Source organism: Bubalus bubalis, chromosome 8 (assembly GCF_019923935.1).
Source record: "Bubalus bubalis isolate 160015118507 breed Murrah chromosome 8, NDDB_SH_1, whole genome shotgun sequence".
Lineage (NCBI taxonomy): Eukaryota > Metazoa > Chordata > Mammalia > Artiodactyla > Bovidae > Bubalus > Bubalus bubalis.
The window spans coordinates 60,359,364-60,387,034 of record NC_059164.1 but is presented as its reverse complement, the minus strand read 5'-3'; the positions used below and the strand labels follow the sequence as shown (position 1 = coordinate 60,387,034).

The 27,671-nt window shown below is 42.6% G+C and overlaps 1 protein-coding gene and 1 long non-coding RNA gene across 9 annotated transcripts in view; one reads left to right on the top strand and one right to left on the bottom strand.

Moving 5' to 3' along the window:
* The window catches only part of LOC123334726, a 40,095-nt gene extending 22,434 nt beyond the window's left edge, over positions 1 to 17,661 (top strand). For all 7 annotated transcript variants that reach the window (XR_006641323.1, XR_006641319.1, XR_006641318.1 and 4 more), the window contains one exon: positions 17,647 to 17,661. This is a non-coding gene — a long non-coding RNA (uncharacterized LOC123334726). The remainder of the gene's footprint in view (positions 1 to 17,646) is intronic.
* The window catches only part of AOAH (acyloxyacyl hydrolase), a 190,345-nt gene that overhangs the window by 6,365 nt on the left and 156,309 nt on the right, over positions 1 to 27,671 (bottom strand). Inside the window, exons 17-22 of one of the 2 annotated variants that reach the window (XR_006552793.2) lie at positions 25,340 to 25,512; positions 17,898 to 17,956; positions 17,754 to 17,813; positions 16,389 to 16,485; positions 16,098 to 16,158; positions 9,565 to 9,641 (exon numbers count right to left, since the gene is read on the bottom strand). Coding sequence is in view for 1 of the 2 variants with exons in the window: in XM_006053721.4 (XP_006053783.2) it covers positions 9,565 to 9,641; positions 16,389 to 16,485; positions 17,754 to 17,813; positions 17,898 to 17,956; positions 25,340 to 25,512 (466 nt within the window). In the remaining variant the exon portion in view is untranslated. The remainder of the gene's footprint in view (positions 1 to 9,564; positions 9,642 to 16,097; positions 16,159 to 16,388; positions 16,486 to 17,753; positions 17,814 to 17,897; positions 17,957 to 25,339; positions 25,513 to 27,671) is intronic. The other variant, XM_006053721.4, reaches the window with a different exon arrangement.

Sequence of the window (27,671 nt, the reverse complement as noted above, 5' to 3'; positions counted from 1 at the left end):
AGATGTTTTTCTGGAACTCTCTTGCTTTTTCCATGACATCACCAGATGGTCAACACCAAAATCAGATTGATTATATTCTTTGCAGCCAAAGATGGAGAAGCTCTATACAGTCAACAAAAACAATACCAGGAGCTGACTGTGGCTCAGATCATGAACTCCTTATTGCCAAATTCAGACTTAAATTGAAGAAAGTAGGGAAAACCACTAGACCATTCAGGTATGACCTAAATCAAATCACTTATGATTATACTGTGAAAGCGAGACATAGATTTAAGGGCCTAGATCTGATAGATAGACTGCCTGATGAACTATGGAATGAGGTTCATGATATTGTACAGGAGACAGGCATCAAAACCATCCCCATGGAAAAGAAATGCAAAAAAGCAAAATGGCTGTCTGGGGGAGGCCTTACAAATAGCTGTGAAAAGAAGAGAAGCAAAAAGCAAAGGAGAAAAGGAAAGATATAAGCATCTGAATGCAGAGTTCCAAAGAATAGCAAGAAGAGATAAGAAAGCCTTCCTCAGCGATCAATGCAAAGAAATAGAGGAAAACAACAGAATGGGAAAGACTAGAGATCTCTTCAAGAAAATTAGAGATACCAAGAGAACATTTCATGCAAAGATGGGCTCGATAAAGGACAGAAATGGTATGGACCTAACAGAGCAGAAGATATTAAGAAGAGGTGGCAAGAATATACAGAAGAACTGTACAAAAAAGATCTTCATAACCCAGATAATCACTATGGTGTGATCACTGACCTAGAGCCAGACATCCTGGAATGTGAAGTCAAGTGGGCCTTAGAAAGCATCACTATGAACAAACCTAGTGGAGGTGATGGAATCCCAGTTGAGCTATTTCAAATCCTGAAAGATGATGCTGTGAAAGTGCTGCACTCAATATGCCAGCAAATTTGGAAAACTTAGCAGTGGCCACAGGACTGGAAAAGGTCAGTTTTCATTCCAATCCCAAAGAAAGGCAATATACTTTGTTACAAAAATGGAACTCTTTAGTAAGACAACCATAAAAACAAACCCTAAACATTAACTACCCTTTTGTTTTATATATATATATATATATATTTAATTAACTTATTTTTTAATTGAAGGATAATTGCTTTACAGAATTTTGTTGTTTCCTTTTTGTAATATTTTTAAAGAATAAATTCTTGCAATTCAGAGCAAGATTATATAGACTTCACCAACAATTTATGACCAACCTTTTAAATTGCTAAATTTAACACTGGGGTTCTACCAGACCAAAGTGAAAAATCTCTGAATTTATTTTACTGCAGGAATAACACATCCAGTCTATCTTGGTAAGATTGATTTTAAACGCCTGCAGGGAAGCCCTCATCACAGGGAAGGCATGGTTTTATTTCTCTGGCCTCTTAATCTGCTCAGAAACACAATCTATTGGACCTGGTTGCTTTTGTTCCCAATTAATTTTAAATTTGTAAGCTTACAATGTGATAGTGGTATAAGATGTATTTTAAAACCTTTAAGGAAAAATGTAAGTTTCCAGCTCCAGCCCGTCTGTGCTGATTCAGTCTGTCACCACTCAAACCACTGCTGCCAGCTGGTGTATAAGGCAAACTGAACACACACGGTCCTTCACACCTGGGTGACAAGCCTAAATGACCGCTATTTGAGGGTTTCCTGGCCCAGAAGGCCCTTTCTCTTCTCTTCCCCACTGCCAGCAGAGATGCCTTCTTTGAGGGACTCCACAAGTCTGCCATGGACCTGGGGTCCCAGGGACTTATGTGTTGAGACAAATAAAGATATAGAGGCTATTAAACTTATTTAAAGCCAACCTACTGATTATATATATAGATGCTTGCTTCCAGCAGTGTAAACGGGTCAGGGCTCAAGAAAGAAGAGGGAGTTGATATCATGGAAGATTCACTGCCTGCAGGGAGAGTTTGAAAAGGTTGGTTTGAGTTGCTCCTTGCATGATAAGAGATAAGGCTGTTTTGCAGAGACTTTGTTGGATGGAGTTTCTAAAGGCAGGAGGTGTCAGAAATGTTTAACTAGAGAGTCTCAGCATAGCCAAGAAAACTGGACTTGATATGTTTGTGATTCTTTCAACATTTCCTGTTTACTATTGTCTGATTTTAGACTCAGAGATGTTTTGAGTGCCTTTTCAGATATTTAACTTTGCGAAGATTTTAAAAGGTAAATGTTGAACATATAGAATTGCTGCACCTTCCACAGGTCACCAATCTGGGTCTTAGGTCTTTACCATGATGTTTCTTTTCTAGGACAAACTTTCTTTGCATTTTGTCAGTAGTTTGACAGCTATTCCCAACTCTCTGCTACATCAGCTGTCTCCGGAGGCATCTAGTGATCTCCCAGGTCTTCTTTCCAGTGGGTCCTGCTGGGAGGGCCAATAGTTCCTGCTTCATGACAGTCACACCCATGTAATCCCTCTCCTTTGAGTGTGGTGGAACTTGACATTTGCTTTTAACTTCTAGGATATGCAAAGGTGATGGAACGTTACTCTGAGATTAGGTTGTGTACCATTGTGACTTCTGTTTTGCTGGCAGATACTCTCTGTTGCCGTTTTGGACTCACTGATGAAACAGGTCACTCAGGTGGCCTCTGAGCAACAGCCAGCTGGGAACTGTTGCTAGCAACATTTTAGTTCCACAAGCCTCAAGGAACTAAATTCTGCATGTGAACTTGGAGGCAGATCCAAGTTAAGCTTTCAAATGATACCCAGCCCTGGAAGACACCTTGATGGCAACCTGGGAGAGACAGTGGAGCAGGATACCCAGTTAACCCATGTTGCCTAGATTCCTGGCCACAGAAACTGTCAGATAAGTAATGTGCATGGTTTTAAAATCATTTGGTATGCAACAGTAGACAACTAAAATACCTTCTCAATCTTAATCCTGTTTGATCTTTATTTCTCTTCATAATTTGATCCCTTGGGCCAACCTCATCCCTGCCAGTGTCTCTAACTCTCACCTAGAAGCAGGTGATTCCCAAATCTGTGTCTCCAGGCCAGACCCCTCTCCTGAGATCAGAACTTATAAACTTGATCTAGTGACTGGATATAGTGCAGGTACCCCAAATTTAGAATGTTCCAATCTTCTAACAAAATGTGGTCCACTGGAGAAGGGAATGGCAAACTACTTCAGTATTATTCCATTGAGAACCCCATGAACAGTATGAAAAGGCAAAAAAATAGTACACTGAAAGATGAACTCACCAGGTGGATAGGTGCCTAATATGCTACTGGATATCAGTGGAGATATAACTCTAGAAAGAATGAAGGGATGGAGCCAAAGCAAAAACAACACCCAGTTGTGGATGTGACTGGTGATAGAAGCAAGGTCCGATGCTGTAAAAAGCCATATTGCATAGAAACCTGGAATGTCAGGTCTATGAATCAAGCCAAATTGGAAGTGGTCAAATAGGAGATTGCAAGAGTGAACATCAACATTCTAGGAATCAGCAAACTAAAATGGACTGGAATGGGTGAATTTAACTCAAGTGACCATTATATCTACTATTTTGGGCAGGAATCCCTTAGAAGAAATGCAGTAGCCATCATAGTCAACAAAAGAGTCCGAAATGCAATACTTGGATGCAATCTCAAAAACAACAAAATGGTCTCTGTTCATTTCCAAGGCAAACCATTCAATATCATGGTAATCCAACTCTATGCCACGACCAGTAATGCTGAAGAAGCTGAAGTTGAATGGTTCTATGAAGATCTACATGACCTTTTAGAACTAACACCCAAAAAAGATGTCTTTTTCATTATAGGGGATTGGAATGCAAAAGTAGGAAGTCAAGAAACACCTGAAGTAACAGGTGAATTTGGCCTTGGAGTACAGAAAGAAGTAGGGCAAAGGCTAATAGAGTTTTGCCAAGAGAATGCACTGGTCATAGCAAACACCCTCTTTCAACAACACAAGAGAAGACTCTACTCATGGACATCACCAGATGGCCAACACTGAAATCAGATTGATTATATTCTTTGCAGCCAAAGATGGAAAAGCTCTATACACTCAGCAAAGACAAGACTGGGAGCTGACTGTGGCTCAGATCATGAACTCCTTATTGCCAGTTTCAGACTTAAATTGAAGAAAATGGGGAAAACCACTAGACCATTCAGGTATGACTTAAATCATATTCCTTATGATTATACAGTGGAAGTGAGAAATAGATTTAAGGGACTAGATCTGATAGACAGAGTGCCTGATGAACTATGGACAGAGGTTCGTGAGATTGTACAGGAGACAGGGATCAAGACCATCCCTAAGAAAAAGAAATGCAAAAAAGCAAAATAGCTGTATGAGGAGGCCTTACAAATAGCTATGAAAAGAAGAGAAGTGAAAAGCAAAGGAGAGAAGGAAAGATATAAGCATCTGAATGCAGAGTTCCAAAGAATAGCAAAGAAAGATAAAAAAGTCTTCCTCAGTGATCAGTGCAAAGAAATAGAGGAAAACAATAGAGTGGGAAAGACTAGAGATCTCTTCAAGAAAATTAGAGATACCAGGGGAATTTCATGCAAAGATGTGCTCAATAAAGGAAAGAAATGGTATGGACCTAACAGAAGCAGAAAATATTAAGAAGAGATGTCAAGAATACACAGAAGAACTGTACAAAAAAGATCTTCATGACCAGCTAATCATGATGGTGTAATCACTCACACTCACCTAGAGCCAGACATCCTGGAATGTGAAGTCAAGTGGGCCTTAGGAAGCATCACTATGAATAAAGCTAGTGGAGGTGATGGAACACCGGTTGAGCTATTTCAAATCCTGGAAGAGGATGCTGTGAAAGTGCTGCACTCAGTATGTCAGGAAATTTGGAAAACTCACCAGTGGCCACAGAACTGGAAAAGGTCAGTTTACATTCCAATCCCAAAGAAAGGCAATGCCAAAGAATGCTCAAACTATCGTACAATTGCACTCATCTCACACGCTAGTAAAGTAATGCTCAAAATTCTCCAAGCCAGGCTTCAGCAATATGTGAACCATGAACTTCCAGATGTTCAAGTTGGCTTTAGAAAAGCCAGATGAGCCAGAGATCAAATTGCCAACATCCGCTGGGTCATTGAAAAAGCAAGAGAGTTCCAGAAAAACATCTATTTCTGCTTTATTGACTATGCCAAAGCCTTTGACTGTGTGGATCACAATAAACTGTGGAAAATTCTGAAAGAGATGGGAATACCAGAACATCTGACCTGCCTCCTGAGAAACCTGTATGCAGGTCAGGAAGCAACAGTTAGAACTGGACATGGAACAACAGACTGGTTCCAAATTGGGAAAGGAGTACGTCAAGGTTGTATATTGTCACCCTGCTTATTTATCTTATATGCAGAGTACATCATGAGAAACGCTGGGCTAGAGGGAGCACAAGCTGGAATCAAGATTGCCAGGAGAAATATCAATAACCTGAGATATGTAGATGACACCACTCTCATGGCAGAAAGTGAAGAGGAGCTAAAGAGCCTCTTGATGAAAGTGAAAGTGGAGAGTGAAAAAGTTGGCTTAAAGCTCAACATTCAGAAAACTAAGATCATGGCATCTGGTCCCATCACTTCATGGCAAATAGATGGGGAAACAGTGGAAACAGTGGATGACTTTATTTTGGGGGCTCCAAAATCACTGCAGATGGAGACTGAAGCCATGAAATTAAAAGATACATACTCCTTAGAAGGAAAGTTATGACCAAACTAGACAGCATATTAAAAAGCAGAGACATTACTTTTCCAACAAAGGTCCATCTAGTCAAGGCTATGGTTTTTCCAGTAGTCATGTATGGATGTGAGAGTTGGATTATAAAGAAAGCTGAGCACTGAAGAATTGATGCTTTTGAACTGTGGTGCTGGAGAAGACTCTTGAGAGTCCTTGGACTGCGAAGAGATCCAACCAGTCCATCCTAAAGGAGATCAGTCCTGGGTGTTCATTGGAAGGACTGATGTTGAAGCTGAAACTTCAATACTTTGGCCACCTGTTGAGAAGAGCTGACTCATTTGAAGAGACCCTGATGCTGGAAAAGATTGAGGGCAGGAGGAGAAGGGGACGACAGAGGATGAGATGGTTGGATGGCATCACTGACTCGATTGACATGAGTTTGGGTGGACTCTAGGAGTTGGTGATGGACAGGGAGGCCTGGCTGCTGTGGTCCATGTGATCACAAAGAGTTGGACATGACAAGTGACTGAAGTGAACTGAACTGAATCTTTTCCTTTTTCCGAGTTCCTTGACTTGGTATTTTCACCTATCTTCATCCAGGTGTCTAATTTTGTGAGTCATCTCCTTCCTACTCATGAAATCCATTCAATCAGCAGATCTGGCATTATACTCTTCTAGTCCCATTACCCCCTTAAAATGAAGAAGGTATTTCTTAAAATTCTGTTCTACATTTTGGGAATGAGATAAAAAATAAAGTGATTGTTAGTATATCAGGATTTTTCTATATTTTCTAACTTTCACTTAGATGGTGAATACAATCTGGCTCAAAAATTAATATTTATCATAAATTTGAACTTTGCAACAAAATCCATGTTTATACTTAATTACACTTGTCTCTCTGAGAAAATTGGAACAGTTGAATCAATAGTGATTATACACTGTCCCCCTCTGCTTCTCCACCATGGTTTTAGAAAGAAATAGGCCAATAAAATAAAGCCTGCTCCCCTCTTGGTGGTGAGGGGCCAGTAGCAACTGTCTTGCTCAGAGGTACAGGAACTGGTGAGGGGCACTGGACAAAGTTCGTGTCTATTCTTTTGGTTGGCATTATGTCTGTGCCATCAACATGAGTCCTATAGGATCTTTAAATGCAACTTTTACTAACGCCTCCTCAAACCACCCTATCCCCCTAAAGCTGTTCTTGATCTCAGCAAGCAATGTCCTGCTGCTCATCTATCCAATTTCCCAATTCACAACAGAAGTGTCATGCTTAGCATCTCTTTCTCTTTCACCTTCACATCCAATAAACAACCATGTTCTGTTGATTTAACGGTCTGAATCACTCCAATAGAGGCTTTCTCTCTTCCACTCTCACTACCTCTGTTCAGGATACCACACTCTCCCACACAAAAGTGTCCTCGAAACAGGTCTCCCTCCCTCTGGACCAAACCATTCTCTACGCCACCACCTCAGGTATCTTTTTAGAGCACAAAGTGAAAGAAGTGAAAGTGTTAGTCGCTTAGTCATGTCTGATTCTTTGCGTGACCCCATGGACTGTAGCCTGCCAGGCTCTTCTGTCCATGGGATTCTCCAGGCAAGAATACTGGAGCGGACTGTCATGCCTTTCTCCAGGGGATCTTCCTGACCCAGGGACTGAACCCAGGTCTTCCACATTGCAGGCAGATTCTTTACTGTTTGAGCCACGAGGGAGGCCCTAAGTCTGGGTATTTTTCCTTCTTGCTGAAAAAACCTTCAATGTCTCCCCATTCTCCATAGCTGAAAGGTCAAATCCCATACAGACCTATGTGATCTGTCCCTAAATCTCTCTCTTCATCCTTCTCTCTCTGCTCCACTCTCGTGTTCTGTGTCTCAGCCACATTGAAGCACTTTTACTTCCTCCAATGTGCTGTGCTTTCTTTTGTATTCAGGTCCTTGTCTTTGCACTTTCTTTGGCTCAAAACACTTTCTGCAGCCCCTTCCCTCTTCCTGTCACTTGACAAGTCCATAGTCTTAATTCTGAGTTCCCTCATCCAAAAGTTTTTCTCGTACCCCTTTGCTCCATCCCATCTCCCATAATGCTCCCTTAGCATCTGTGCTTGTAAATTAGAGGCATTGACTACTTTACATTTAATTATCTGTTTACTTCTCATTCTCCCACTCTATCCTATAATCTCCTTAACCAGCAGGGGTAGTTTTTTGTTCATCCTTGACTTCTCACTGTATTTGATACCGGATAGGCACTCTGTAAACATTCTTGGATGGCAATTTGCCATCTAGACTGTTCAGCTCAACATACAGGCTAAGTAGGCAGGCTTTAGGCATATCTCTCCATTGTCATCCACTTTAGTCATAGCTCCGCCCACTGTGGCCCACTCTATCATCCACTCCCAGCATGTGAACGAATTTCTCAGAAACGACTGAAGAATATAGCACACACTGATTTTCAGCTTTTGACTCTGTTCACAACAATCAGTTATTGGTGAAACCGTCTGAGTGCAAGAAAGAGCCCCAATCTGACAGAACTTGAACCCTAATGCTATTTTAAGAGGCAGGGACACAATACTCTTTTGATAGATCAGACAGATATGTCCCAAGGGATACAACAAAGCTGTCTTTGACCCTCTTCTTTTTAGTTTGTTCCTCATTACTCCCCATCCGACCATCTCCTCTCGTCCCTGTTCTCTGTAGAGTCAGAGGGTAGAATTCTGTGATGTACAAAGAACGATAAGAACTACTACCTCATTACGGCCAGAAAGCAGGTCTCCACGTGAACTATTCTAAAACCAGACATCATTAAGGGGAGGGGGCAAACTCTAATATTTAAGCAGCTTCTAGCCAATAATTCTCTGGATCAACATATCCAAGCGATACACAGGAAACTTAGATATTCTGAAGTGCATTACTTGATTTTTTGGGTTGTTGCTATTTAACACATGGGCGTTTAATATTCACTTTAAAATTTACCCAGCATCTATGGACTCCACTGTCCATCATCTGATGATGGAAAAGCGGTCTTCCTTTTCTTTTGAGATAACTCTTAGCCCTGCCCATGGGTACTCATGGGACCTAGAACTCGAGGGAAGGAGAACGTGGTTCTCTTCAAGCTTCTGCAGCAATGATCAGGCTTCCCTGTGGCCTGACTGACCAAAATGTAACAAGTGGCCGAGCTGGCCCCGCCCCCGGTTCTTTTCCTATTTTCTATATAAAGAGATATTATAAGGAAGTCCAGTATATAGAACAGATAAAAGAGGAACTTCCCTGGCTACAGCCAGGATAATGGACAGAACAAGGACAGGAGGGGACAGCATCCAACCTTCCAGCTCCCCTTGCTCTGTGAAGAGACCAGAGCAGAACTACTTTCCAGAATTGTCCCTTGGAATCCTAGATGGGAAACAGCTTTTACTGCAGGATATTGCCAAGGACATTGTTCTCCTCTCATACAGTTCTCCTCATTTTCTAGAATGATCTGTAGAAGAAATTTCTCACAGAAATTTCTCTCATTTCCAGGAATCCTTCTGATTTTTTTTTCTGAGTACTTAATTTATTTATTTTTTTTATCTTTTGAAGGCCATGGTTTATGCCTCTCTTTGCATCAGCCTCTTGGAAAGCCTGGAGTTGATTCTGTGGGTCCTTGCAGGGAGTACCTTAGGAATTTCTGGGACAAATCATGAATTGTAAACATTAAGTCAGGAATCCAGGTATCATTTCGATCTCATTTTCCTTTTACTCTGATTTTTACTTTATTCTTTAAAATGAATATTAAATTAATTTAATTTATGTTTATCTTCTATCTTACACATGTATGTACATCACTTCAAACTCTTTCTGGATAAAACAGGATAAAAATGAACATATGGATGCATTAATTATAATGAAAAAATAACAACTTTTAGCAACCATCATGTGACTGCTCTTACCTCATTAGGGTGAAATCCATCCACAGGTTCGATGAGCTGCCAGGGCTGCCCACCTCTCTTTTTCCACTCCTCCATGACTGCAAGGCAGACACACACAGAATTACAGACATGCTTTTCCGAGCAGTGGTGAACACCCAGAATAAGGGCTGTGAAGGATGCTCCTCCTGGGCTGATGTTTACCCAGCCACATCTGCCTCTGAGTCACTGTTTCAGGATGGGGGTTTTCTAAACAGAAGTGATATTTCCATTGTATCAGTTTCCCCCTTTAACTCAAGAAGAAAAACATGTGATAGTGTTGGATGAATGTGGTTTGTAGAGTAAGGGGGGTGGGAGGGAAGGGTGAGCTGTAAAATATTCAACATTGATTTAAGTCCATCTCATTTCTCAGTGACCAGAACAGAATTTCAGAAACAAGAGGAAACTATTAAACTAACCTTTCCTTTCATGGGTTGCCATTTCCAGACACTGCCTGCATATGTCAAGCCATCATCATTAAAACTCACATATTCTCAGAAATATAATTACATAAAATGATCTCAACATCACATGTAGAGCATAGCTACAGAGAAAACACTATGAGCCTTAAAATGATGAGCAGCAATAAAACTGTTCTTCAACAGGGGTGAAACCCAGGAATGTCAGTTGCCCCAAGGCAATAGCACAATGAACTCTACATTGTAATATCATATTGTCAATAAGGATTTCTCAAGGAAATTTCAAATCCCCAGAAAACCTCCAGAGAGAAAACTGTGAGACCTACCGTTACTAGAGTAGCCCACCATGTCCTCACTTCCCTGGTGTCCTGAGAAGGGAGTGGGCACAGCTGTGATTCCCCCGGTTCCTCCCTCCTCGTGCGTATGTGTTCAATCACCTGGTTGTGTCTGGCTCTTTGCAACCCCGTGGACTGTAGCCCATCAGGCTTCTCTGTCCATGGGGATTGTCCAGGCAAGAATACTGGAGTGTGTTGCCATTTCCTACTCCATCTTCCCTCCTCACTCCGCAAAAACTCAAGGGCAGGGATCTGTGTCCTCTTGCCCCACACCCCACTTTTTATCTCCCTTTGCCCCAAGGGAAGAATGAAAATTCTATTAGGGGCTCTGACTGGACAAGAGAAGCTGGACTTCCCTGGAGCTGAATCAATACTATGCTGCTTTTGTAATTAGTTCTAATATCACGCCAGGCCATCTATACTTGCAGTCCAATCCCTGTCCCCAGATCAGATCAGATCAGTCGCTCAGTCGTGTCCGACTCTTTGTGACCCCATGAATCGCAGCACGCCAGGCCTCCCTGTCCATCACCTACTCCCGGAGTTCACTCAGACTCCCGTCCATCGAGTCAGTGATGCCATCCAGCCATCTCATCCCCAGAGGGGCTGCAAATACTGCTGCCCTTCTTACAGCACAGGAGACAATCCCTGCTGGTGGTTTGGAGTCTTACACTGGATTACCAGTTCCTGTTGGCTTTTTCCCTGCCTGAATGGCCACCACTGAGCCACTCTCTTATAATTTGTGTTTTACTGGGTTTTATTGGAGGGTTCTAGAAGAAACAGCTATTGGAAAATGGCCTTTGCATTTGTTGTGACACTCAAATCAAGGACATTGTGCACGGTGTCCTCCACATGTGGTCCTGAGGGAGACTGCTTCATGCTGGTAAATGATGTATCTCTCTGAAGGAGTAGTATATATCTGATCTTCTGATAGGAAGCTTAGAGTTGCAATGATGCTGAAACCACACTAACCCTTATGAAGACTTATTCTGCTGAACCAGCTTGCAGACCTCAACAGTTTCTTGCAGTCGGCCACAGGAACCCTGTGAAAGACAGAGCCTTGGGCAAGCTTGCCTGGCTCCAGCTTCAGTCTGCCTGGCTGTTCTGTTTTTCAGGCATGACCTTGGAATCCGATTTTCTGCTTCATGTTAAACTCTGGCTGCTGCACCTTAACCTCTGGACCTGAAACTGAAGCACCTGTGGGCTGTGCTGGCCTCCTGGGTGCATAATGCTGCTCCAGCCCAGCTCTGCTCATCTGGCTTACCTGCTGTGAGCTCCCAGTGTTTGGTTCAGGCTGTTCCTTCTCCCCTTTGATTGACCAGGAGATGATGGGCCGCTTTCCTACTCACTTTTTTGGGGGGTCCTGCTTTTCTACTTTAGAATTTTACACTGATTCTCTGAGTCACTGCCAATCTGACTATCCAACCAATTACCCTTAATGGAGCACCAGGCATTTGGAAGGGTTTCTTCAAAGTCGGTGTCACCCATTACTGAGCCTACTCCATACTTTTTGCTCTTCTGTATGATCAGCCTTATCCCTGTCTTGCAGTCCCAAGAGTTTCTAAAACAAAAATCAATAATGATGCAGAAAGGTCCAGCCCAGGTTAAGACATCAGCCTCCCAGTTTATCTATCCCAGGAGAGGTGACCTCACTTCTATGCTACTTGTGCTCTCTCACCTCACCCAAGTTCTCAATGAGCTTTTCCACCCTTTATTTTTAGTTTGGTTTCCCTTATGCTGAACGAGTGTGAAAAAGAAAAGAAAGAGAGAAAGAATCTCTATCCAGTGTTAAGTAATTCCCAGTCCATGTTAGACAATGGAAAGCAAGCCCAGTGAAGACCTCAGAAAGCCTGATGAGAAGCTGTAAAGTTGGATGAATAAGACATGAGGATTGTATTAATAAGATGGACAGCAAGGCATGGGGCTGACCTGGACCACCCACACATCCTCTGATCCAGCAGGGGCATGAAGTTCCTTACAGTATTGTCTGGTTCTCCTTGTTTGCAGAGAAGGTTCATCAACAAATTCAATCTAAACTTGTGCCTTTACTGGCTAAGAGAACATTCGGAAAGGAATTACAGTGATCTAGAAAGCTGGAAAATCCACAGTGGAAAGCAAATTTGAGCCCATAAGTGAAACAATTTTGAGCCTATAAGTTTAAGCCAAGATGGTGTTCCTGGAGAGAAATGTTTACTGAGAGCTCCATATTATAAATACCAGACTTCTTATAACAATGTTTCTCTAGTGTGATTAAACGCTAGTCTTAACCAAGCTTAAAGTTAGTCTAGGCTGTTTCCGTTTTGATTTGAATTTTATGTGCATTGCTAACTACTAAATGAAAAACTATTTCCCTTAGAGGAAGGGAGAGGTGGTGATGGATATTATACTTCATGGAACAAATTCAGTCATCAGAATTAATGACTGTTTTTTAAATGAAAAGGAATGGTCATTCCTTCTACTCCCTTGGAGGCTTGATCTCATAATGTAGGATCATTTTCTCACATGATGATTCTATCTTTGAGGGTTACCAGTCACTAAATATCTGTAGACATCAGAATTACAACACTTACAGGAAGAGTCAGTAACTCACAGGCAAGAGTTTAAGGTTTCACCTGTGTTATGACCAGACAGAGTTAGATAGAATGATCCTTTTTAGTTTGTTTATCTCAGGGTGAAATTTTGCTCTTTAGAATAAATACAATTGTAGACAGTAGTCTCTATTTCTTCCTGACTGATTTTGGCATGGGATGTCCAAGCAGGGTATCATGGTAAATTGGTCAGTTTCCTTCCTACCTGGGACCATAATTAAAAATAGGTATACGAATTCCAATTTTTTCTTTGGAACAGCTGGTTTAAAGCTCTTGAATCAGCATGAACGATCTCTTGGGATATGGTACCTACTGTATTTTCTTTATTGGTAAAGTCAAAACTTTGCTAATAACCAGTTTTTCAGAGATGCAATAGAAATCACAGGAGAAGACTCATAGAACATTTGCTAGCTCCTTGATGAACAGCAATATTAGGAGATACTTAAAGAAAAATCTGAATTCTGGTCAGATTTCATGGCTATTGGTCATTTTACAAACACACGTGGGGGAACCAGGTTTATTCCAATTGAGTTGTCTTAGAAGCTGAGGGCAGCTGGTGGAATATTTAAAGTGTCAGTGAAAAAATGGCCTTGTCAGTCAAGTGACATTTTCCTTCCCCCATTTGGGAGGTGTGGTAGAGATGAAGAAAAAGGACATCACCTGCTCAGGCTGGCATTTCCTGAAGGGAGAAAAAATTACTGCCTCTGTTTAGCTCATAACCAGTTGGACAATGAGTCAGCGAGAGACAGAAAAAGTCTTTGAGGTGAGCAATCATCTTTTGGAGCTGGACTGAGGCTGTCAGAGCGGAGAACAGACAGGTCTCATGTCTACCCTTGAGGGACAGGGACTCTCAACAGTCATTTGCTCTGTCTCAGGGTGTGAAATTGTGAATTACATATGAAAGTAATATTTGTGATGCTCAAATGCAGTATAGAAATGAGAGCAGAGATTTTCATGTGACTACGGAGACTGCAGATTTAATAAATGGCTCCATAGAGTTTCCCAGGAGGTGCAGTGGTAAAGAAACTACCTGCCAACAGGAGACACAAGAGATGTGAGTTTGATCCCTAGATTGGGAAGATTCCCCTGGAGGAGGGCATGGAAACCTATTCCAGTATTCTTGCCTGGAAAACTCCATGGACAGAGGAGCCTGGTGGGCTACAGTCCATGGGGTCACAAAGAGCTGGACATGACCAAGTGTGTGTGTTGGAGGCTATGCATGGAGATGGATCTGGGAGTGGATGCACCTTCTGCCTGCCCTGGAAAAATGCTAGTCTCAAGGTAGGCATTCTTTTTGGAGTAGTCTAACACTGGGCGTCGATGAAGACGTCACCATAGATGTCCTGAAAAGTAGATAGAGATTCCAGCTCTTTCAGAAGTGCACATAGCTATTAAATGTGGGATGCTGTACCGGATGTTTCCAGAGGCAGATCCCAGGGTACCATTTCCTCTGTCTTCCCTCTCCCTCCCACTGCGTCTTCTCTAGTGGAGACTAACCTCATATGGAGAAGGCAAAGAAATCCCTGTACCAAAACTGGCCCTTCAATATCAGGAAATTCAAAAATTTCAGGAAATTCCTTGAACTACTGATGAGAACTGACAAACAAGGAGAGATACCTAGGAGATTTCTCAGTAAGATGGTCAATCACCATGTTGATGTGGCATGTTCAGTTTAACTGAAACTTTTAAATTGCATTTATTGCTGCTCTGAGGATAAGAATGTGCTGAGTAACCTCTGCTTCCAAGCATGTGGAATGCTGGTAAGGATGGGGTCTGGGAGGAAGCTCTTTTCTCTATCTTTCATGAAGAGAAGGACTGTTCTGTTTTGTTAACTATATTCCCAGCACCTGTACAGCACATAGGAGGGCTTAGTAAAAATATGATGATTAAGTGACTAAGTTCTTAATCTTGGAGCATTATCGGAGCCCCACTGATTAAGTTTTATCATCTGTGGATTATGTCCAGATGCAGACAGACTCTGATTAGGCAGGTCCTAATTAGGAGTGGGGCCTAGGGCTCTGCATTTGCTGTATGGATCCTGTTCATTCTGAGCTGTGTATTAAGTGGCCAGGGTATGAGAGAATGGTGTTCTTTCCTAGGTGCTGGTTATGTTCCAGGCATGGCATTTAGGAGGATTATACATTATTTCACACAATCATCACAAAGACTTGTTATGTAGATACAGTGTCTCTGTTTCCAGGTCTGGAAAGGAGAGTTTGAAAATGTTCAGGGAATTTCCAACAGTCCCAAAGATAACAAATGACAGTGCTAGAGATTACTGTGGAAATGAGAAAGTCTCTAGTGAAAGCTAGGCATTATTATATTTTTAAAAACTTTATCTACATTCATGGTTGGTGATGATCAAAGATTACTTAGTGGTACATTTGTTTTCACCAGGAATTCATTAATGAGGCTTTAACTCTGCATTTTAATGAGAGGTTATTTATCAAAATGTCTCTCCCCATGAGGGAAATATGTATCACCTAGGCAGGAAATCTAGTTAAGAGAGATCAGTCTTGTTGAAAAGATGTTCAGAATTGAAGTACTAGAGTCTACAATGCAAAACCTGTCAGCTAATGCAACATTTGATAATTCATGATGGCCATCTGCTTCATCCCAGATGCTTGGGCTGGGGGAGCTGAGGGTGGGGAGATAGAGATGATAAACTCCTTATGAGAAATCGTCCATCCTTTGCACATACTGCAAAGCTTTTCGTTAGCATCATCTCAGCTGGCAGTCAAACAGCAGAGGCTTTTGTCTTGTATAACAATTACTTAGAAATGAAAATGGGACTGGAAGGATTAAAGTCAATAGATAATAATTTTTCAGAGTCAAGATGTAAAGGTTAAATCCAGTAATCATGCTTGCTTTCTTGTGACCGCTTATCAGTGACCCCAGTGTTTGGAGAGAGTGCTAGAAAAACAGCAGCAATGTTTTTTCCAGAAAGCTGGGATATGGTTTGTCCATTTTACCATAGGCATCTGAAGACCCTTCCTTTGAGACTCTGATTTGTTTCATCATGTGAGGGGGCTGGGAATCTGCCTTGCTTTGAGTCCTTAGGGAATCCAGTGCCCATGAGAAGAGACATGGGCTTATCCCTCAGGCCTGTCACATCCTTAGCCCATTCATAAGCAGGGCATTACTAAACTGTCAAGAATAAGTAAGATGATTTCACTGACCTGTTGGCTCCCAGCCCAGAGCTGTTTCCGACTGGTCACTGGCTCTGTTGCTGCAGGGATTCTAAAATAATGGTGAAATAAGGAAGTGATGCTAAGCTTCCACCTTTCCAGAAAGAGTATCATACTTTATTTCTTCCAATACTCAGAGCTATTAATGTGTCAGGATGGGCAACAGTGACCCTGTCCACGCTACTGCCTGTTCGCTTGTAAACAAACACCTTGCCCAGGCAGGCTCTAAATGGTGGCTGCTGCTTTTGTCTTGTGTCAAGACCTAAACCAAGCAAAACTTACTTTCTTGGAAGTCGAAATCTAAGTAGAAAAGGTCGAAGTTCGTAAATTTCTGGCTGGTTGCAATTTTTTTCAGCGTTTTGGAGAGTTGTTCTGCTCTCTGAATACAAAGGAAACAGGGAGAATTTCATGAAACCTAGACTTGGGCTTTAGGGAGATAATTCAGGCAGAACAAAGAAATCAATAGTTCCCACTCCCACCCCCACTGCAAGTCATCAGCAGAGAGCAGCTCTGCATATTAAATTCTGTTCATGCACAAATGGCCAACGAACGAGCGTACAAAACTGTTAAAATTCATTAGGAACCAAATCAGTGCAAATTAAAGTAATAAGATACCATTTTCTCCCCATGGTATTGTCAAGGAAAAGATGAACAATTGTGATAATAAAGAGCATTGCCATGGGATATGTGATTGAGAATGTCAATTTGTTTAACCTTTCTAGAGAACAGTTTGGTGATACGGATCAGATCTGGTGTACTCTTTGACCTAATAATTTTCTAGGAATTTATCTTAAGAAAATAGACATGCCACACAAAGACATACATTTTTATATATAAAAAGGTTCATCACAATGCTATATATCATAGTGGAAAATTATAAACAACTCATATGTCCAACACGAAGGGATGATATAAACCATGATATATTCATGTACTCTGTATTCTAAAATGATTACAAAATTACGATGTAGAGGAATAAGTATGAACATTAGAAGGTATAAAACAATACATGTGTTCTGATACTATGCACGCAAAGTCCCCAAAATATGAAAGTAATACTGCAAAGACATACATATTAATTTTGGGTGGTGAGATTTTGAGTGATTTTTGTTAATGTTTTTTGTATTGTTTTACATTCCAAAGTTTTAAAAAATTGAAACATATTTCCCTTGTAAAAACTTTTAAATAAATTCCTTACAAAGAGATTATTTACCATCTGTGAAAGAAATGTGGGAATCTTTTTCAGAGAAGAAAGGAAGGCTCTGGGGCATCTGGTCCTCCCTTGCCTTGGGAGACTTCCAGCTCTGTGTATACCTAACCTTGCTCACTTCTCTGACTCTACAAATATATCTAGGACAAGCTTTCACAGACATCTCTGTGTGTGTGTACATGCGTAATGTGCATCCAAGAGAGAGGCACGCAAAGAGAAACTGGCAAGATGACAGGCTCAGTGAGGCAGAGTGGGGAGACAGGGCACCCCACATTCTCTTGGCTCCTCAAGCATCCAAGAGTTTGAATTTGTTTTTTTTTAATTCACCAGCTTGGAGGACATTGCCCTGCCAAAACCCTATCCCCAATGAAAGTCCTGCAGCAAACACAGGGAGAGAATGCTCAAAGATGGGATCAAAGGACCCACAACAGCCCTACCTCTGAAGTGAGAGTCCGCAGCGTCTTGTTGGAAGACATCCAGCCGTGGCAGGGGCTGACCTGAGAGCAGGAAAACACTTTGAATACAGAAGAATGATGCAAGTCGTGGGAGCATGACCTTGGAAGCAGTCAGTGTGAGCTCACCTGGAGACAGTTCAGGAAGGAGTAGAAGTGCGCGTAGGTCACGTCCTTGTTGAGCTGGCCTGGAAAACAGAGGGATCTGGCCTGTGGCATGCACTCAGAGATACAGCAGCCAACTAGGGACCCTGATGGGTGATCCTGCCTCCCTTGAAGGAGGCTGCGGTCCCCAGGGATCTTACGGGTTTTGCACTTGGTATTGCTCTTGAGGAAGCCTAGGCTTTCCTTCTTTCTGAGCTCCCTAGAAATTGAGACCCAGAGTTGGGGAGAAGCCCTAAGGAGTTCACTCCCATCTTGAGCTCTTGTCAAGGGCTAGGGCAGGACTCCAGGGAGAGGGATACAGGGCACCATATGGACCAGAACACCACTAATGAAGGACTTGGCAGAGCAGCGGGTTTCTCCTGGCAATGGTATCAAACATGGGGCCCAGGGAGCATGCAAGGTGCAGTTGACCAAATCCTCCTTTTGTGTCTATGAAACACTGAAGTCTGACCCAATTAAATAAATAAATATTCCAATTATGACAGGACAATCGAGTGTCTGAAGGTCTGATCATGCTCTGTTTTATAGTTTGGTGAACTGAAGGTTTCCGCAAGTGCTTGGGCAGCCATCGAATGGGAGCAGCTAATATGTTATACCCCTTCATGGCCCACCAGTTCTCTTACGTGAGCCCTCATTAATAGATAGGCTCTATTTTTGGTGCTTTTGGTGCAAGTTAAAGAAGTACATAAGAATAAAGTGATAAGTACCAAATGCAAGCTCATGCAGAGTCTTTCCAAATATCACCTCTAGACCCAGAATCTGGGGGTATAATTTATTTTCTCTTCACACCTCCCACCCCTGGCCCTTCCACCATATCCCCCACTCCCCACCCCCTCCCTCCCCTACTTCACCCCAGAGGCAATTCAACTTTCATGCTGCAGCTGGGACACAAAATCCAGGCTCTCTTGCATTTCAGGGGTGAATGACTGATGTCTTATCCATTAACACTTCTCTCACGCCCGAAAAAATAAAGGAAAATAATAGGGCCTATCTCGGAGCGAAGAGAAAGATTGAAGGTGATAGAACACAGTCTTATTTTTCACTTATACCTCAGATCAGTTAGACTGAAAGATAGATTCAATTTTCTTGTCGTAGAGGAAAAATATATTATGTCTCTGTGTGGGTGAGTGAATCCCAGGACTGGAAAACTGCAGGCTTATTATCGCCATTAAAGTCACAGTGACATGCGGGGCCTTCTCTGTGCTCCAAAGGTGTCTGCGTTTTTACATTTTAGATGAATCCCAAGCCACTGGCTCTTGTCTTCACTTTCATTTTATGGACTCCACATGGAGCTCTCAGCTCCCATCTTTTTCCAAGATCCCACTCTCCATCACTGAGTCTGCTTTCCCTGTGTGTGTGTGTGTGTGTGTGTGAGTGTGTGTGAGAGTGTGTGTGTGAGTGTGTGTGTGTGTGCATGTACTTTTGCAATTTGCCTCCTTTCTGTGTGTGTCCCTGCCTGTCTCAGCCTAGCCCAGCTGCAATGACTGACACCTCCAACCTGCATCACCACCCTTAACTCTCCACTGCCAGGAGGCCTTGGCTCTTGCTGACCCAGCCCCTAAGTGCCAGCCTTCCCTCTGCCATCTTGTTTCTTTGTTGGTACTGGGGTCATGTAACAAACTTTAGAGAGCTTGGCTGGGGCCCTGACAACCTGCTTGGCCCTGACTCTCACCTGGTGGCCTCTCTCTCTCTTTCCCCTGCCCGGTGGCTGAAGTCTCTTCAACCTGCTGGAAGTGGCACCTCATGCCTGACCATAAGAAACATTTCTACACCCTCTTCTTCCTCATCTGAAAGACTGGACTTCACTGATATCCACAGGGACTGGAGTTTATCCTGCTCCTGGATGCTGGAGAAGTCATCTGCTGTCTCCCCTATGGGGGCTAAGCTGATCTATAGCCTTGCTGCATCCCAGCTTACTCCCCTCTTCCTGCTATGCTACTGCTGAGCACATGTTAGGATGAGACCACAAGGCATATCCTCCGTCTGGATCATCTCCCAGTCCCTGTTCCTTCCCCTCTATCTCCTGGCTATTCTGGTTCTGTGTCTAATCGGATCAGGTTGATGTAGAGGAAGTTCTTAGGTGAGTAGGTAGGTCTGTGGATGGGATAAGGGCAAATTAACTGTAGTTAGAAGATAAATAGGAGAGATGTAATGGGTTGGTTTCCCTTCTCTCTGGTATTTCTGCCTATTAAAGGTTAGGGTGTCTGGGTCTGGCCATGTGAAAGGCTGACTGAGAGTGCTTGTGATGGGCTTATGGTTGAAAGATGGGGAAGAAGGAAAATGGTTCTTATGCTCTTTTCCACTGATTGAAACTGTCAGTTTGTTATTCGCTCTTTCTTTTTATGTATTACTTTTTATCCCTGTTACTTTAGTGGTATTTTTCCATATCGAGGAGCCCTGGTATAAAGACTGATCCTACCTAAATGTCGTATCTACATGCAAAGAGGTGGTGTCTACAACTCCTTGTAGAAAGTAAATCTGATGAAGAACGGTGGTCATGAATGCCCAGGACAGGGACAAGAGGGCTGTCCCACAATAGTGGAACAATCTGTGTGTGTGTGTGTGTGTGTGTGTGTGTGTGTGTAAGGGCTGGGAGCCCATGGGTTGGCCCAGTGGATACCCTATAGTCCCTCTTAAGATCAAAGGGTATCTTCTACCCCAGCTGCTATAGTAGCAGCTCATGTCTCAGTCATGTGTAAGTTCTTTAGGGCAGTTTTTGGAGTGTATTTAATGTTGGGACCGTAACTGAAATTTTGGTACTAATAAAAGCTTGGTACTAATAAATAAAAATAAAAGTTGGTACTAATAAAAGCCTAGTACCAACAAAGGTCAGCCACACCTTCACGAAGTACCATCTAAGTGTGTTAAAACTTCAACATTAATTTAAACAGAGATGAAGCTAGTAAGAAAATGGAAGGTGGGGTATTTTACAATGCACTAGGTTTCAGTTTAAGAATAATTGAAGCAAAATGAAGTTATTGCCAATGTTTTATGGCAGAGGCCCTTCAAGGAAGGCCGTATGGCAGACTTACTTGTAGCCGGCACTCCCAGATTTCTTGACCACAGTCTAACCCTTTGGGTAGCTCCCAGAATGCTTGCACAGGTGTCGTTGACCCCAGGGTAATTTTACTGTCAGGATCTGTATAATCTTTTTCCCAGTATAGTTTCTTTTCCCTCTCCTCAGAGGACAAGAACTTCACCTTAGTATCATCTTTAGATAATTGGTATCTCAGACATATTAACAGAAAGATTGCCTTCCTCATAGGCTGTGCCTGAAAGGACACATTCCTGGTCACATATAAACTTTCTCAAAAGATCTATGCAAGTACAATCCTAATGTGTGAGACCTACTTTCTGGTAATTCCTGAAAAAGACAGAACATTCTCACCAGGAATTCTAATTGCTAGTGGAGATTGTGGGCCTGTCACAGCCCTTGGCAGCCAGGCAGTTGCTGGGTGATGATTCACAAACAAGGCTAAGAGGAACGATGCTAAGGAGGGTGGCCTAGCTCCTTCTTACCTGGTGGGAGTTAGCTAGACACCCGTTCTTGTTCTGGGCCTCTCCCGGCTGCTGATCTGATGCTTTGGCATTTAACCTCTTTCCTGAATAGATGGGCTGAATTCCCACTTGTACTTTTGAGGCAGCAGAGAATGTAATCACTGACCTAGGGCTTCTTCCCCAATCCCTTTTGCTCCCTGGCCTCTTTCTTAATCCTTAAGGGGCGGCTAAAGTCAAATCTACAGATTATCATCATCATCATGTTTCTTGGCTCAAAGGCAAAAATAAATGGAAACCCCCTCTTAATTTCTTGTACAACCCTGAGCACTATGACCCGGGAACCAGACTCAGGTGTTTGGCTATTCATTAAGATGAGATTCACCCTAACCTGGGCAAAGCAACCAAGCCCTGAGACTGACCCAGCATTAACCTGCTTCACTGCTGGTTCCTGTCTTGTGGGAACCAAGATCCAAAGATTGGAGGTGGAGCAGAAACAGAATGGAGACGATGCAAAGGCAGCAGCCCCCTACTCAACTGTGTCGTCTTATGTGAGTTAGGAGCCTGCCAGAGGAGGAATGAGGATGCTGGGTAAATCCCACCTCCTTCCCCAGTCTGCCTAGGAAGGACCCTGATGCTTCTTGAGGAATTCAACACTTATTTCCCATAGCAACCAGACAGCAGGGATAATTTAAGATATGAATAATAACTGAAAAACATTAGAAATTTTAGGTGGTTTCAACTTTCTCCCTAATTGGATCCCCCTCCCCCGCCCCAACGCACCAAACTAGGGTTGTTTATATAGAACACACTTGTTCCACCTTTTGCTTTAGTGCTGTGAAATGCTAGTCTAGATCAGCGGCTGGAGGGAGGCTGTTTGAGGATAAGACGAAGCCTAGAGCTGGGTTTCTCAGCCTTGGTACTGTTGACATTCCTGGTTGTGGAGGGGCTGTCCTGTGAACTGTAGGATGTTTAGGAACATGCTTGGATTCTAACCCTTGGATGCCAGTAGCACCCTGTATCTCCAAGTGTGATATGGTGGGGTTGGGTGGGTAGTCCTTGGATGAGAACCACTGGCTGAGAGAATCCTCCACGTGATTGAGTTCCTGATCAATCACCTTTTTCCTTTCCTTGCTCTCTTCCAAATTACGTGGAGTCATTTTTAAATACTATGGTTGAGTCAAGGGAATTGCATGGCATATCTGAAAAAACTTTTGTATGCAGTCTAACTGCAGTTCATGGAAAGGGAATGGGATTTGAAGTCAGAAAACCCATAGTCAAGTCCCTACTGGTGTGATGGAGTAAATTGGGAGCACATTTCCCCTGCCTCCAAGTTCCCTTCCATAAGCATTTCTTAGCATGAGTGAAATCTAGGAATCTGAAAACATCTGTTGTGCCATGCTTAGTCACTCAATCATGTTCGACTCTTTGGAACCCAATGAGCCCACCAGGCTCTGTAGCCCACCAGGCTCCTCTATCCATGGGGATTCCCCAGGTAAGACTACTGGAGTGGCTTGCCATGCCCTCCTCCAGGGGATCTTCTGAACCCAGGGATCAAACCCAGGTCTCCTGCATTGCAGGCGAATTCTTTACCATCTGTGCCACCAGGGAATCTGAAAATATCTGTTAGGGGAACTGAAATTTTCATCCCCAATGGCCCAAAGAGATATTCTCAGCCCAAGTGGTTGTCCTTCACATGTCCAGGGCAGCCCAGAATGGAGTAAAGTTCACTGTGTAATCACACAATCATTTCTGCAGGGTGTGGTCGAAGCCATGTGAACAGGTGGAACATGCTTTCCTTATGAGAGGCTAAACTATGTTTTCTTAGACAACAATAACATTGATAGTACATTTCATAACTGAAGAAGAAAATTACCTTAGTCCGTTGGTAGGGAGTGTGGTATGTGGATATCTCCTATTGTCCCCCAGTAAGGGGAACTCAGTGAAGGGATCAGAGCCCTTTGAGAGGTGGTTAGAGGGTCCCTGCTCTTTTCTTGTGTGGGGAGGGGTGGAACTTGCTGAAGGAGGTGGTAGGGAGGTTAGATTAAACAGGAACTGCAGGAAGAGGCAATGGCAAGCCACTCTAGTACTCTTGCCTAGAAAATCCCATGGATGGAGGAGCCTGGTAGGCTGCAGTCCATGGGGTCGCAAAGAGTCAGATGCGACTGAGCGACTTCACTTTCACTTTTCACTTTCACACAATGGAGAATGCAATGGCAACCCACTCCAGTGTTCTTGCCTGGAGAATCCCAGGGACAGGGGAGCCTGGTGGGCTGCCGTCCATGGGGTCGCACAGAGTCGGACACGACTGAAGCGACTTAGCAGCAGCAGCAGGAAGAGGACACGAGAGGACTGAAAAGACACAGGGATGTTACGGATGCAAGGGAAAGCTCTCTCCTCCACCCACTATGGGGGACACAAAAGAAGGAGTTTCGGGTCACCCCCCCTCTGAATTGCTCATCTGACTCACAAGAAACTGCTTGCACCTTCAGGGTTGGTCTAAGGAGGCAGACCTGGCAATACCAGGGAAGGGACAGTCTCTTTCCATGAGAGACTGGCACACGTGCTGTCAATATGGGGCTGAGATGATGGTCCCCAGACCTCTCCCTGTAGAGGGCTCTCTGAGAGGCCTGAGGCCAGCACTTCCCATCTGCCCTTTGTTTAATTTTCTCTAGTAACACTCAGCCTTCTCTGACTTTTGGAATCTTTTCCCACTGTTACCTAAGCCTATGCTGGCTGAGATTTTTGACTATAATGTTCACTGCAGAGTTGGTTGCAGAGTGTCTTGAACAGCACATGGCATACAATGAGTATTTTTTGAAAGGACATTCTTCCCTGAAACACAGAAAAAGAACCCTGCTACACCCAGGTTACATATACAGTAAGCTGTGCAACATTTGGGAAGCTACGCAACCTTTCTGAGCCTTAGTTTTTTTCATCAATCAAGTGGAATGAATAGAAGCATTTATCTTACAGAATTGTTTTAAGGATCAGTAATGGCAGCTCTTCCCAAGGTGAATTGCTACTACTTTCACAATCTTTGTGAAGCATCTGGAATGCTACACATGCTATCAGAAATTTCCTGGAACTTTAAAGCATTTCAGGGCCAAGAACTCCAAGAATGTAGAAGCAGGGACCAAAGATTCTGGAGGACTGTGTTCTATAGAATTCCCAACTGGTCACTAGAGTGCACAGAAAGTAAAAGTGAAAGTCATTCAGTCATGTCTGACTCTTTGTGACTCCATGGACTATACAGTCCATGGAATTCTCCAGGCCAGAATACTGCAGTGGGTAGCCTCTCCTTTCTCCAGGGGATCTTCCCAACCCAGGGATTGAACCCAGGTCTCCCACATTGCAGGCAGATTCTTTACCAGCTGAACCATCAGGGAATCCCAAGAACACTGGAATGGGTAGCCTATCCTTTATCCAGCAGATCTTCCTGACCCAGGAATTGAACCAGGGTCTCCAGCATTGCAGGTGGATTCTTTGTCAGCTGAGCTACCAGGGAAGATTCAGGGTGCACAGAATCCATTAGAATTCTGGCCACCAGGGGGCGCTCACCACTGAGGTTTGGAGAAATCCTTCCCTTGGACTTGTTTGTTCCCTTTCTGTCTCTTGTTTGGACTTTGTTGGCTTGTTCTGTGTTCTGTATCTCACCTTCAGCAAAGGAGTTTCCTTATTTAAACTCGTACCTTTCAATTTGTCCAAATTCTTTGCTAACTGTGTCTGCCCTGTCTGACTTTGATATGGTTCTGGCCACCTTTGGATACTGAACTTTAGATCCTATACCTGGGTACTCTCTCCTTGATTCGTTCTGGTGACATTTAAGGTGTATTCTTATATAGTTGAGCTACATATATTTGAACTATGAATACACTGACATTGTTAAAGAGTAAAAGAATCTCTGATACCAAGAGGATGATATCTGTCATGCAAATGATCCCAGAGAAATCTTCCATCTGGTAAGCCATATAAAATAATATGACTGTCATTTGGCAGGTGGGAATCTAGATACTGCAGAGTCTGCATGACCTTGGAGTACAATTTCTCAGGAGTGGTCATTTTTGGGAGAGGATCAATATTCCTGTTGGCAAAAGAAACAGAAAACATCTTAGTAGGTTATAAGGATAAATGCATGCAAATACACTTCCCTGCCCCTGACACACACACACTCTCTCACACACACACACTGATTATTTGCAAAATACTTCTGACTTTGGGACTCCTTTGTGATTAGGAGGGCCACTGACATGTCTGGCCTACGAGTTGTGAGCAGAAATGACATTTGTCATGTTTGGTTGTATGAGAGCCTCTAGAATGCCCTTTCTCTTTGCCATGGGCCTGAACAATGTTCTAGAAGGCAGCTGCTCCACCAATGAGTACTGGAACAGAGCTCCATGGTGATCCCTGATGGACAATGTAGTGTGAGTGAATAAATATTTACTGTGTTATGTTATTTAGATTTTAGGGGCTGTTTGTTCCTGCAGTATAATGTCACTGATCCTGACTATTGCACACAGTTAATGGAATCAAAGAAGCCTGGTACTGCGTATTATTTGTTTGGTGCTTTGAGATCTGCAACTTGGCCTTTAAATTTTTCATATATGTCATAGTCAGGGAAACAGACTTTCACTGCAAAATGAAGTGACATTATGTGTCCACACTACATCCTTCCTTTCTGCACTAAATGTGAACTTTCATGAATTTCCTGATAGATCGATATTCCAGGCTGTACCCCTGCAACAATATCTGTCAGCGGACAATTCAAATTTTCATCACTGCCTTTCTCTGTGTGGTAGTGCTTGTGCTCTATAGAGGATATTTAAAATTTAAAATTTTATTTTTATCTTTTTGTTCCATAAAAGTTAGTGAAAACAGAAAATGAAAGTACTGAAAGTAGTTATAAGAGCATGGTCCTAAAATCAAAGAATTTAAGACAAAGATGTAAATCATAAGTGAATTAAAAGTAGCAAATCTTTAGCTTCAATCAGACATTTATTGAATTTAAGCTGGTTGATTTATTTTCTTTTGTCTTGGAAAAGAGCAAAGAACAAAGATAAGAAATGTACAAAATACTAGAAATAAATCATTGAAAATTTCATTTAAATCTCCCTTCTTTTCTTTGTTTCTCTCTTTTTTTCTTGTTATGTTTAAAAGGCAAGGTACAAATAGGGATTCTAGAACATTTTTGGATTTAATATGTAAGCCTACTATTGTTCATTTTTTGCACAACTGATTTTTGTACAAGACCTAAGTACACATCAAATTGACTTAAGATGCTAACCTGCATTAACCTGGGAGAGAATATAGAATTTTCTGGTTTTCATCTACTCTTTAGGCTTTAAACTGCCTGTTGTTAATCAAATGGAATCATGTTCTCTAAGTTCTTAAAATTTCAGATTTACCTAATGATCCTGTCTATGGATTGGATAGCATCCCTCAGAGTGTGACCTTATTTGAAAACAGGGCCTCTGCAGATATAATCAGTTGAGATGAGATCATACTGGATTAGGATGAGCCTTAAATACAATCATTAGGGTCTTTTTAAGAAGAGGAGAGACGCACACATAGGGAAGAAAGCCATGTGATGCTGGGAAGTGGAGATTGGAGTGAGGCTGCCACAAGCCAAGGAATGTTGAGGATTTCAGGGAGCCACTAGAAGGATGAAAAGACAAAGAAGGATTTTCCATAGACACTTCAAAAGGAACCTGGCCCTTCCCACACCTTGTCTTTGGACTTTTAGCCTCCCGCTCTGTGAGAGAATGTCTCCTTTGTTTGAAGTCACCCAGTTGAGGTATTCTGTCACTGCCACCCTTGGGCGTCAAATGCAGATTCTAAGCCAGAAAAAGTAAGTTCATGACTCACAGGTTGGACCAGACATAAGAGACATGGGAAGAGGGAATAGAAAGAAGTCCCTGGGGTATTCACTATTGTCACTTTTAAGGGACCTGCTCCTAAATGGATATCGGTGTTGTCATTTTGGAAGGAATTTTTCAAAATGTATCAAAATTTGAAGTTGGCTTAACTATTAACCTTGATTGACATTTCTCTTTTGGGAAATTATCGTTTAATCTGATCTGATCTGAACATTTGCACAAATGTACAAAAATGTACATACAAATATTGCAGGATTTCTGGGAATAGAATAAAATTGGAATAAACTAAAAAGCCTGGCTACCTAAGTTATAGTATACCCATGCAGCCATTCAAAGGAATGAAGTAACTAGATAAAGGTGATGGTCG